Source organism: Coccinella septempunctata, chromosome 1, assembly GCF_907165205.1.
Source record: "Coccinella septempunctata chromosome 1, icCocSept1.1, whole genome shotgun sequence".
Lineage (NCBI taxonomy): Eukaryota > Metazoa > Arthropoda > Insecta > Coleoptera > Coccinellidae > Coccinella > Coccinella septempunctata.
This window is the reverse complement of record NC_058189.1, coordinates 21424661-21437453: the sequence shown is the minus strand read 5'-3', so window position 1 is coordinate 21437453 and position 12793 is coordinate 21424661. Positions and strand designations below refer to the sequence as shown.

General features: G+C 36.5%; 2 protein-coding genes across 3 annotated transcripts in view; one reads left to right on the top strand and one right to left on the bottom strand.

Moving 5' to 3' along the window:
* The window catches only part of LOC123323037 (mediator of RNA polymerase II transcription subunit 24), a 46102-nt gene extending 36113 nt beyond the window's left edge, over nt 1-9989 (bottom strand). The window contains exons 1-2 of one of the 2 annotated variants that reach the window (XM_044911238.1): nt 9495-9636; nt 9245-9438 (exon numbers count right to left, since the gene is read on the bottom strand). In XM_044911238.1, the coding sequence (XP_044767173.1) occupies nt 9245-9299 (55 nt within the window). In that variant the 5' untranslated portion in view covers nt 9300-9438; nt 9495-9636. Of the gene's footprint in view, nt 1-9244 lie in introns of both variants that reach the window. The other variant, XM_044911237.1, reaches the window with a different exon arrangement.
* Nucleotides 49-3025, top strand: LOC123323041. The gene is made up of 2 exons (XM_044911242.1): nt 49-1507; nt 1596-3025. The coding sequence occupies exons 1-2, from the start codon at nt 281-283 to the stop codon at nt 1638-1640; spliced, it is 1272 nt and encodes a 423-aa protein (XP_044767177.1). The 5' UTR covers nt 49-280; the 3' UTR covers nt 1641-3025.
* Nucleotides 9990-12793: the final 2804 nt, after the last annotated feature.

Genomic DNA, 12793 nt, shown 5'->3' with positions numbered 1-12793 from the left:
GATATGTCAACGGTTTCCCTAAGATAGTTCAGGCGGGGAAACGAAAAAACTCGGGCCACCCCATTTGAAGATCTATTTTCAAAATGTTGGCGGCTTGCGTACTCGACTAACTGACTTCAAGCTTGCCGCTATATCCTCGGATTATGACGTTATTGTTATCGTCGAATCATCTTTAAACGAATCTTTTTTTGATGGTGAGGTTGCTCTTCCTGGATACCAAGTTTTTCGGAAAGATAGAAGCCTATCTACTAGCTTTAAGTCTAGAGGAGGTGGTGTCCTTATGTTGGTGAGGGATTCCTTGAGTCCTCGACTTGTTGTGAATAACACACATGTGGTGGAACACTTGTTTGTATGCATTAATTGGTGTAGTAAATCGTATATATTGGGTGGAACTTATATACCACCAAACTCGCCTGACACGATATACGAGTCTCATGCGCGCGCTGTTGAGGAACTTTACTATGAACATCCCGACGCATTATTCCTGTTGTGCGGAGATTACAATCTCCCGGGAGGTAGGTGGGCTGATGAAAGATTCGTGCTGTGTGAACCTGGAAATGTGGGTGAGTGCTTCTCCGAGTGTTGTGATTTTATGGAACTTTCCCAGATGAACCGCCTGCCTAACAGCCGTGGTATCTTTCTGGACCTGATATTTTCATCGGACAATAAAGTTTTAGTGGACTATGCAGGTGATACGCTTCTCGAAAACTCTGTTCATCATTTTGGTTATTCAATTGTTATACCACGTTCTGATCACTTTTGTGTATCTGATCTAACTGACTCTGATTCCCTCACTTATGATTTTAAGAATTGTAACTATACTGAACTCAACAATTATTTTCACTCTGTTGATTGGAGTTTTTGCAGTAGTTTTGATATTGATAGAGCGGTTGCCTACTTTTATCATGTAGTGTATAATGGGATTGAAATGTTTGTTCCCAAGCGGGTCCGAGGACGTGGTACATTTCCCCATTGGTTCAGTAAAGAGTTGAAAATTTTGATTAAGAGAAAGAAGAAGGCTCATGCTCGCTTTAAAGCCTCCAACTTACCCGATGATTATGAGGTGTTTCGTGACTTACGCAATCAGTGTAAGATTGAGAGCAGAAAGTGTTTTGACACTTACTGCCTATTCCTCGAGTCTAGAATAAGATCAGATCCTAAATTCTTTTGGAAACACATAAGTAGACTTAAGGGAACCACCAATCTTCCTGATAAAATGTCTTTCAGCGGAGTGGAGAGCTCGAACAGTGGGGAGATTTGTGAATTGTTCGCTCAATTTTTTGGAGAAGTTTTCATCCATGAGGAGATTGTCCCTCCTCCAGTAGATATTCCAGAAACCGTCGACTTCAATACTTTGTCATTTTCTCTAGCCGAAGTTTTTGATGGCATATCTGGGCTGAAGTGCACCTACTCTTGCGGGCCTGACAGCATTCCATCATTCTTGCTGAAGCAGTGCATTTTTAGTCTGTCTGCACCACTGTGCGATCTGTTTAATAATTCTTTAAAAGTTGGATCATTCCCTTCAGTTTGGAAGGACAGTTATATCTTGCCCATTTTCAAGTCGGGTGATAAGCAGGTTGTATCGAACTATAGAGGAATTTGTATACCATCTGTTATACCTAAGCTCTTCGATAAGTTAGTTTGTTCTTCTCTAACTTTGAAATGTGCTGCCACAATTATCAATGAACAGCACGGTTTTGTGAAGTCGAGATCCACTGCTACCAATTTGTTGATGTTTGTTGATAGTGTTACGTCTGCTATGGAGGGTGGCGGCAGTGTTGATTGTATTTATACTGATTTTCGGAAGGCATTCGACAGGGTTAACCATAATTTATTGTTGAATAAGCTCAACCTCATGGGTATCAGAGGTAGTCTTTTTGGTTGGATCGAGAGCTTCCTGCGTGGTCGTCGTTACTCTGTCCGATATAAGAACTCTTTTTCTTCGTTCTTTTTTGCTCCTTCTGGGGTGCCACAAGGCAGTCACTTGGGACCTATACTATTTCTCTTATTTATTAACGATGTCGCTGCTGTTTTGTCGGGTTGTTTGTTTCTGCTGTTTGCTGACGATATAAAGATTTTCAGGGCCATCTCCACTACTGACGATGCCCTCGCTTTGCAGCATGCCCTTGACCTGTTCTACATTTGGTGTGAGCTTAACAGATTGTCGTTAAATATTGATAAATGTCACCTTATATCATTTCATCGCTCCCGAGCCCTAGACCATAGTTATCATATCGACAACTGTTGTTTGCAGAGAGTGAGTGAGGTTCGGGACCTCGGTGTATTGTTGGACTCTAAGTTGACTTTCTGCAGTCATATGTCTGAGGTTAGGAAGAGGTGTATGCAGCTGCTCGGTTTTATTCAGCGAAATGGCAGGTTCTTCACGGTTGAAACTTTCAGGTTGTTGTATTGCACATTTGTTAGAAGTATTGCTGAGTATGCCTCTGTTGTGTGGTCGCCGTCGTACGTCACTCACATCGCCTCTCTCGAGAGAGTTCAGAATAGGTTTCTGCGTATGTGTGCATTCAAGTTGGGTCTCTCATTTCGGCACCTGGACTATGAAGCAGCGAGGTCCTCTCTACGCTTGCCCTCTTTGGAGTCGAGGAGGTTACTCCTGGATCTTTTGCTTGTCTACAAGTTGTTGAATGGCATGATTTATTGCCCTGAATTGTTGTATAAGTTTAATTTTTGTGTTCCGTCATTCAACACTAGGAGCATGAATATTTTTTACCAGGAGACACCCCATACAAACTACCGTAAACACTTTTTTTTACACCGCGTCACGGAGCGTTTTAATGTTATGTCTCCTCTTTTGAACTTGTTTGGGACCTCACTTGACCGTTTTAGATGTGAGGTGTTACTCGCTTTAGGCTAGAATATTGCCATTTTTGTGAATTTCATTGTTTTGTTTGTGATTTACTGATATATGCTTATTTTGTGATTGTAATTATTGTTCAATTTTTATTTTCAAATGGGTTGTACCGTTTAATGTACTGAGCAATGCTCATGTTCATAAATAAATAAATAAATAAATATCAAAAGAATTCAGGCCACTGAAAACAAGCTGCTACGATGTGCAATAGATGCACCTTGGTTTTTCAGGAATAGACAGATTTATAGGGACCTAAAATGGGAAACCATAACGGAATTCATGAAGAGAAAAGCAGAAAAATTATTCGAAACAGCGAAAAACCATCCGAATCAAGAACTCAGGAGACTATTAGACTACGACCCAGAGGAAGACAAAAGGAGAATGCGAATTTACCGAAGGAGACCAAGAGATCAATTAAAAAAAGATCAAAATAACAACAGAAACTGATTGAAAAATTCAATAGTGTTAATCCAATAGAGGATAAACACATAAATCCCAGCACGATAGTGTGCGAGAAGAAAACCGACTAAGAGATGAACGGTTTATAGGCAAATGCCCGGAACCAAAATTCAAGAAGCAGTTGAGGGTTTTTAGTGGGTCTCGAGCTCAGGAGAGTGAGAAACCCCACACTTGTTCCGCTTCAGGAGAGGGTGGTTCGTCTGACTTGCAGATTTTCCCCTGCTACAACAAAAAAAAAATGTGAACCTCATTTTGATGTTGAGCGTCATGTACACCGGACAGTAGACGTTACTGCACATGGAAGTAGGACACCTTTAGTCTTTATGCGAGGTAACATGACAGCGTTGCGTTACCTTCTAGAAATAGTTGAGCCATACAGGGTGTTTTCTAATTGAATGTCAATATTTATGGGGGTGATTTTTGGGCCCATTTTAAGAAAAAAACTTCATATGAACATATGTCCTGAACGTCTTATCTTTCGAGATACAGGGTGGTAAAGTTTTCAAAAATGAATCATTTATTATCAATATCTACAATACCACTTCAAATATTTCAATGAAATTTGTCATACATGCATACTATGAATCAAGAGACATTTTTTAATGTATCACTTTTTTCTTAATTTCCACCAGTGGCGTTCGTACGTAATTTGAAATATCTATTTTGGCAGACATTGATGGTACGCCACAGATTTTTTATGAAATAAAAATTATTTTTGAAATTCCCAATCATTTAATACCAAAATTGATCACTTGGCTTTTTTTAATTCGATTCAAATAAAAGCCGTTTCTCTGCATGATCATAACAATATCCTTAATACATACATATGACAATATCACCATGCAGAGACATACGTAAATTTTATTTTTTAGGTGAAACCCGTGAGTCGGACTAAAAAATTCAAGAAATCAAATTTGCTCATGTAAGTGGAGTGCCACTGACTGTCTAAATAATACCACCCTGTAAGGTAAGACGTTTAAAACATATGTTCATATAAAGTTTTCTTCTTAAAATGGGCCCAAAAATCCCCCCCATAAATATTGACATTCAATTAGGAAACACCCTGTATATTCTCCCTTACCTTAACCGGCTTGAGAATCCAATATTTCAGCAAGATAATACTCGACCTCATGTTACCCAAGTTAGTTTAAACTTTTTTGAAGCGACCCATGTGAATCTTTTGCCATGGCCGCCCAGATCTTTCGCCCATAGAGCATGTTGGGGACATCATGGATAGAAGGCTTGGAAATTCACCCCAGCCCCCTTGGACTTTGGCGGCTCTGAGACATTAAGTACAGGTATCTTGAGATAGCATCCCTCAAGAAGAAATAGACCATCTTCTTGCATCAATATCAATGCCAAGACGTGTTAGGGAGTGTATAGATAACCGCCGTGGACAAACACTTTATCATCTATCTATCTATCTATATATCGGTTCTATAGCGTTCAACGCCTCCCGATTAGGTACCTTTACACTAACGCTCTTTCGCGCGCGACTAGAACGCCCCATGCCAATCGCTTGCGAAAGAATGCTAGTGTAAAGGCAAATCATTCACTTGGTTTTTGGACGTGTAAAAATTCGCGAGCTACTAGCCCGAGTGACTGAGTTTGTGTGTATTCGGGGCGTTTGTGTATTCGCGCGGGCTTCTAATTGAAGAAGTATATACGTTCAAAATTAGTAAGTACATGTAGGTATGTATTAATTAATGATTATTCGTACAAGTTTTAAATTTATAAGGAACATGGGAGATTCAAGCTTCTGGAGCAGGGACTTTATGGATTAGGCATCCATTCTCAAATAGTCCATAGGAAAATTTTCACGCAACACATTCAAGAGAGGCATATGTCCATATGTACGATTCTCCATCCATTCTTTCACCCAACATCTTCTGTTTCTCTTCTTTGGAATATTCAGATACATTGCCAAGCACAAAGCTACTTTCAGTTTGCGTTTTTTATTCAATTTGTCCATTTCAAGCTATGGACAAAGCCGCTAAAACCGTTGAAAATTTCAACATGCCACGAGTCACGCCAACCTCTCGCTTATAATGAGAGATTTCGAATTGGACGCTCCAAAGCACACGCAAGACTGCGCGAAAAGCCGTTGCGATCTCAAGACACAAAAAAGTTAACACGCGCCACTCCATACCGCGCGAAAACACGAGTGACTGGCACTCGCGATTCGATCGCGCGCGAAAGAGCGTAAGTGTAAAGGTACCTATTCCCAGCTTCCATCCTCTTCTATCTTCCCAGTCTCCTGGCTGTAAGTTCCGTTCAGTCATCGCCTTGTGCACACTGCCAATCCATGTTTGTTTAGGTCGACCTCTTTTCCTTTGGCTTCCATTTCAGAACCATTTTCGGAATACGATCTGCAACCTTTGTACATGGCCGTACCATACTAATTGCCTTCTCTGTACCTCATCCGTGCTTTCTACCACCATGATCTTCCTTATTTCCTCGTTTCTCACTCGTTCCAATCTCGACCTACCAGCTGATCTACGCCAGTTATCCATCTCCAGGGCCATCAGACGACGTTCTAGATTTTTATTTATTATTTATTCGTTTTTTTTTCTTCAAATTTTAATCATTTACTGGGTGCTATACTATCTATGTTTTACCAAAACAAATTTCAAAAGCTCCGTCTGGGTGTTGCAGTTTCTTTGTCAGTTAGATAATAATAACCGTTCAGGAGTACCTACAGCTTTCTTCAATTATTTGAAACAAGCACTACACTTTTCATTAACAGTTTAGAATGAAGACTTTCGAATGAAGACATCTTATTCGCCCAATAAACGTGGGATACACCTTATCTCATCAAAAAATAACTACGCTTATAACAGTTTGGGCGTTTGCGCTTAAAATCGCATGTGGCGTTTAGGTCGCGCGCTTCTGTTTTTTGCGAAAAAAAACTTTTCATTTTTTTTAACTATGACGTACCTTCTTTTGAGATTCAAAAATATCACGATTTTATAGAAAAAAAGATGAGGTTTCCGAAAAAATATAATTGTGCCAGAATTGTATCATGGTTAAAAATTCAAATGAAAAATAAAAATTTCATTTTTAACGAATTCTTCAAGCCGATGAATATCTTTTTTTTTAGAGATCTGAAACTTTCAGGATTTCATGACATCATTGGTACCAACAAATCCTATCCATATATTCCAAATATCTTCCAAGGGATAAATCACCATGCTAACTTCAATAAAGAATATTTAGAAGACCCAGTAATCTGAAATTCAGGGTTGTCACTGAAATAAAATAAATTAAAAAATTGAAATTATTGATTTACTCTAAACAAACAATCGTTTTTTTTTTACTGCTGAATTAAAACCCCAAATTTATCTTGGCTAATGAAATTGTAACAACAACTTGTGTAGTAATAGCATTGAACTAAAGAACTTTAGTTCAATGAGTAATAGTTGCATAATCTCTGTCAAACTTCATAAATGATGGACAAAGATGAGAGAAGATCTAGTTCCGACCAACTGGCCAATGAAGAGAAAGTGGGCGTCATTTTCGATTGAGTGACCCTTCGATGCAGTGAACTTTCTATCGAATGAACTTTCGATCAAATGATTTTTCGATCGAGTGAACCTTACCGCTCCATACTACTGAAGTCTTAGTCAGATAGTGCAAAACGTTATTCTATTACCGCAGTATATTATTAGCGTACGTCGGCGTTATACTTTCATATCATATTATTATACTTCACCCATAATCTCTCCAATATCAGTGTTACTATTTGAATGAGTGGCCCTCAATTCTAAATAGCACTTCCTGATACTCTGTTTTCTCTCATTTTCGATCGCTCTCAGCATTTTTGTAGTATTAATTAATTTTAGTTGTAGCAACATTTAGAAGTGCCAACCTGAATCCGTTCTAATGACAAAAATTTAAGAAAATTATTTCATGGCCAACAGTGTGCTTTTATAAAAGTTAATGGAGTATATGTAACCGTAGAAATGAAGTGATCAGTGAGTACCAATTCTAATGAAAATATCCCTAAAATTTCCTTCCCAATGCTCATGTGAAGTTGGCGGCGACTTTTTTCGAAAAACACAATTTTTTCAAGAGCCTAAAACTTATGTTACAAATTTTTTTTCTTTTTCTAAAAACGATCAAGAACTCAAGACCTCTTTCTTCTTCAACGAAAAATAGCACCAAAACTCATTTTTTCGAAAAAGACGGCGCATGGTGAAGTTAGTGCCACTAACTCGTGTTTTCTACAATTTGCCAGAACTATTCAAAATTTTTATCAAAATTCCAAAACTCCTTCAAATCTATCCAGAACTGCAAAAAGAATAGTGTTTTTCAAAAAGGGTGGTGCCATGAGTTGAAATGCATGGTTGTCAGAAATATTTTTAGTTTAACTAATCCTTGAATAAAAACAAATAATGCTTATAAATGGAATGACATAACACTAACTCTGGTTTATATCACATCATTTGTTTAGCAGCACAGAGTACACCGTGGTTAACTTGCTTGCGTTTTATTTGCAAACCTGGGTTCACTCAACAGTGTTATTTTTAGATTTATTATCAAATCATTGCAGTACACTACATGCTGTCCTGCAAAGCGAACAAGGTATAAAACTCGATTAAAATAAAATACAGTGCATACAGGCATTATATGCACACCTCAAAATAGTGCCAATATGTCATGAATGTTTGACATAAGCTGCCAAAGGGTTAATAAAAACTGTCACAAACGGCAATATTTCCATAGATAACCTATAGATGCGCAACTCTCTGTTTGAATTTGTTTCCTTATAGAGCGACATCTATCGAGTTTTTTCCTTTTTCGCCGGCATGATTTTGGCAGCATTGCTACCAGAATTACAGATGCCTACTGAACTGCCAACGCATTTGGTTTAAATTTCAATACATCAAGATTGAAATTTTGGTCGCGTACCATCACAAATTTATGCCGAAAAAAATTTAATTTCCGACATAAATTAGTAATGATGCGCAGAAGATTTAAAACTCGCCAAAAAAATTTCAATTTGTAGATTTGGTAACATCTGATTGGAAAAATTAATCTATAGGAATAAAAGAAGATAATACCTCCTCATATTGGGCTTGAAACTCCTCAACATCTACTTGCCCCCTGAGTTCTTCCCTAATTTTGAATTGGGTTATTAAAAGGAGTTATTTTGGCGAGGATATTTAGAGTTGAGCGATGAAAAATAGTATAAAATGTTCAGGAGAGTCTCACCAATTTTGTGTGGGCTTCATTTAGCCTGAATTACTTCCAAGCAATCCGAACATTTATTATAATATCATTCATCGTTTTTCTGGCTAAATATCCTTCCCCATACGGTTTCCTCGAATCATTTTTAACATTTTTACGTCAAAAGTTTTGACTTCCATCACATTGTTGTTGTTTTTATTCTTTTTCTTCTTTCTCAATCAAAGTTGCTGCTATTAAATAGATATTCGTGAAGAAATCTACTCTAAAATATCTATTCATCGATAGTTAAAAGGAAAAAACTTGATAGATGGCACTACTTCTGCCCGAACAAAATCATTTCAAGGGAGTTAACCCTCCCTGAATATTTCTTCAGTCACCCTGAAGCCAAAAAGCCACAAAACCTTGGAAGATAAATACAAGGAATGGAAAATAAAAAATAAACATCAGTTGTTGGCCAAAGACTGGAGTGAGATGGTAGCTTAGTGTCGTCGATCACAATTGAGACAGTTGATTTGGATATTGCTTCACATCAATTTTTTATGTGAACAGATAAAAAAGTATATTAATTTATCTGTGTAACTCCAATGCCTCAGTGCCGTACTAGACAGAGAAGTATCAAATGTGTGGATGACAACAAAAGCTGTCGTAGCAATACAATGGCTATTCCATATATCTATATTCTAAGCAGAACACCAAGATATTACAATAAAAATATTGGCTCACCTGTATCATTGTGTCTTGCTAAACACATCATTGAAATGTAAAAATCATTGCACATTATAGTTTTCAGAATGCATGATGCCAAAATTGTAGCTCTCTGATTCAAATCTGAAGGGCCTCTACAATTTTGAATAATATTCAATAACCAAGAAGCTGTTGAGAGGATAGCAGCAGCGAGCTCAGTCTCTTCCAATTTACTACAACATGTCACTCCAGGAATCATTTTCTCTAAGAACTCCAATAAGCTACATACACAGAAAATCTTGCTGAACTGGTTATATTTACTCAATCTTTGGAGTACAGCAGCATGAGAAACTAACTGAGCACTTAATGAATGACGAAGATAACTTAGAACTAGTTGATTAGCTCCAGCTCCAACTACAGCTTGTTGCAATATACAATCAGCTAAATTATAAACGTCTCCACTAACTCCACGAGGAAGTACTGTTTTTATATTTATACCCCACTGAAGATCAGACCATCTTTCTCTCCAAGCTCGAAGTAACAATGCCTTCAAACAACTGGTTTTACTAGTGGTTTTTGATTCCATCACCATTTTTTTTTTAGTAAATACAAAAATTATTCACAATGAGTCTTATTTCTCCAAATATTTGTTTTAAAGACGAAAACAATTCACTTTTTTTTCTCACCGCTTTTTGTACTTCTTATATTCAATTATAAATATTAAATATTCAAATTACTAAAAGTAAATAAACAGTAATACACAGAGCATTCTCTTGTCTCTGACCACAGATTACAGAGATTCTCTGTAATCTAGGTTGTATCTGCAGACCATAGACCTAATAATACTTATATCAAAGATTATAGAGTTACTAACTACTATAATCTTTGACTTATATATTTTATTAGGTCTATGCTGCAGACCACAGAACACGAATATACGCTGCAGACTCTCAAACTTTCGAATCAGAGACAAGATTCTCTTTCTCTATTTTTCGAATATTTCAAACACAGAACACTAATATATTTCCATTGAACTCTATGGGAACTGGAATGGCATCGCGATACAGGCAAAATGAGGAAGAGTGAAAGGGAAGAAGTAGAGCAACCTTTCTCTCTCGCACGCCGTTGCTATTAGCAACGTAAACATTTCAATGTGCGGGAATGAAAGAATGAACTATTCGAACTGAAAATATTTGAAGGTTTGATACTGATTGGAAAAATTCACTTCTTTCTCTATTCCCAAATTGTTCAAATCTTTCAACGAGTCGGTTCGTACTAAAAATAATTAATCATTAGTTTGTCATTCTAATCGAAATTTCTAAAAATTTTGCACTTTTTTTAGTGATTTATGATGTTAATCATAATTTCTTGAATTTCGGGAACGAAATTTTTAATAATCAACCTTGCAGCCTTGATGAATTAATAAAATAGAAGCTTTAGAGTAATTTGATATAAATATTAATTATAATCTTGAGGCAAGAATATAGGAAATGATCTTCTGAAAAGCCTCGGATAAAGCTTTGGAATCATATGAAAAGCAGTGTCAGCAAAGACAGAGTTGTCTCTGGAGCAGAGACAGTCGTCTCTGGTGTCAGTGCGAGAGATTTTAAATATTCCAAATAGTTCAATATATAAAAGGAATCATATCAAAAAGTAAAGAACAAAATTGCTGAAATATTTTTATTTAACATAATTGGGACAAAAATGTTACATTTGCTTAACAATTATTAAATAAAATTAATTTAGTCATTTTCTGATGAATAGTAGAGGATCTCCATGAAGTTCATCATTCATTAATTTTGATTGATGGAACATTCTACACTAGCCCTAGTGCACTCTTCATGTTCGAAATAAATCCTAAAGCGAATGTCTTTCGATAGTGAAAAAGAATGTTGGTATCATCAATTTCCAATGATTCTAAATATTCTATAGTTTCACTGAAAATTTCCTCAACATACCTCAGGGAAAAAGATCTAATTGGAGCTTTAAACCCTCTCCGGAACAGATTTCTAGAATTAAGAATGTCAAACACTCTATCAATTTTTCTAATGAATTCAACGGTAGCGGCACTATCTTCGAATTGTAAGTTCTTACATTTGTTATCAAGAAATTCCATAGCATCTGCTACCCCATTACTCATTGTTTGAGTAGCTAATCTGACATTCATAATTCTATTTTTATAATTGATAATGATATGCTGAGATGAGAGGGAATTAGCCAACCTTAGACCTTCCTCCATTTGAACTTTTTCTAATTCCTTGACAAACTGCCAAGAAATGTTTCCTGTGGGGGACTGCAAATTTTTTTCTGCAAATGTATTTCTACGGATACCAATTTTTCCTTCCTGTAGCTTTGGTCCAAAGTTGTAAAGTAAAAGGTTTTCGGAGAGGGAACCTAAAAAAATGAAAAACATAAGGCATAATTCTTAATTATTTACTGCTTCTCTCCTTTTGTGGATTCTCACTTCTGTAAAACTGTTCAGGATGGATTGGTTTATGTGATACCAACACTTCACAGAAAAAATATTATATTATATTTATGTCCCCTGCATTATGGCATCCGTTTCCAACACAATACTGGACCATTGTTGTTATGAAATTCTTCTTATTCAAAATGTTTTTTGTTACTGCAAAAACCACTTTTGTCACTCTGGGAAACACATAGACTTAAAAAACACTCATCAAAAAACTATATTTAAGCTTTGAAAAAGCACAAGAAATTCTGTTCAACAGCTAACTTGACTTGATATATAGACATTTTTCGAGTTTCTTAGGAATGTAAATCGGAAGTATATGGCTTCTGAACAATTTTTCACCATGATTTTTACTAAAATACTGACAAAAAGACATTAAACAATGTGATTTAAAATTTATCTACGAAAATGACATTTAAATTTAGGTTATAATAGTGTAAACAAAAACACGCTAGAGAGAGAAAGGTTGCTCTACTTCTTCCCTCTCTCTCGGTCACAATTTTCGACGAATTTTGCTACCTACGAAGCCATTCCAGTTCCCATAGAGTTCAATGTATATTTCAACCATGCTTTTGTCAGAAATATAGAATCAAAGAGGAGAGTTCCTCTTTGATAGAATCTCTGGTTTTTGTGAAATTTTATGTTCTATTATGTATTCTGTACTGTTCCGTGTTCTGTATTCTTTTTCTTTCTGTAATCTGTGATTCTTTGCCGTACCCAGGGGCTTGACACTTCCTTACCCCCACCCCAAATACGGTTTTTAGTTCTGCAATCAGTCGCTATGTGACTCTGCATACGAAAATATATATCAGAGACAACCGAGACCGTCAACCTCAAACAAAATCTATGTCCGATCTTATCATCCATCTCTTTCTAACTTTTGACGAGTTGTATAGTAGGTGGCGCTTGAATCGAGGGAACAAACGAATAGCGGGAAATTTGAATTTCTCTTATTCATTAGAGCATCCAATAATTATTCTATGTTTGCAAACATGATGAAGAAACTTTCACTTTTGATTTTTTCATTTTGCTCTTCAAAATATTAGAGGCAAATATTGGATTATTAAAAAAAAAATGAAAAAATCAAAAGAGAGAGTTTCTTCCATCATGTACAA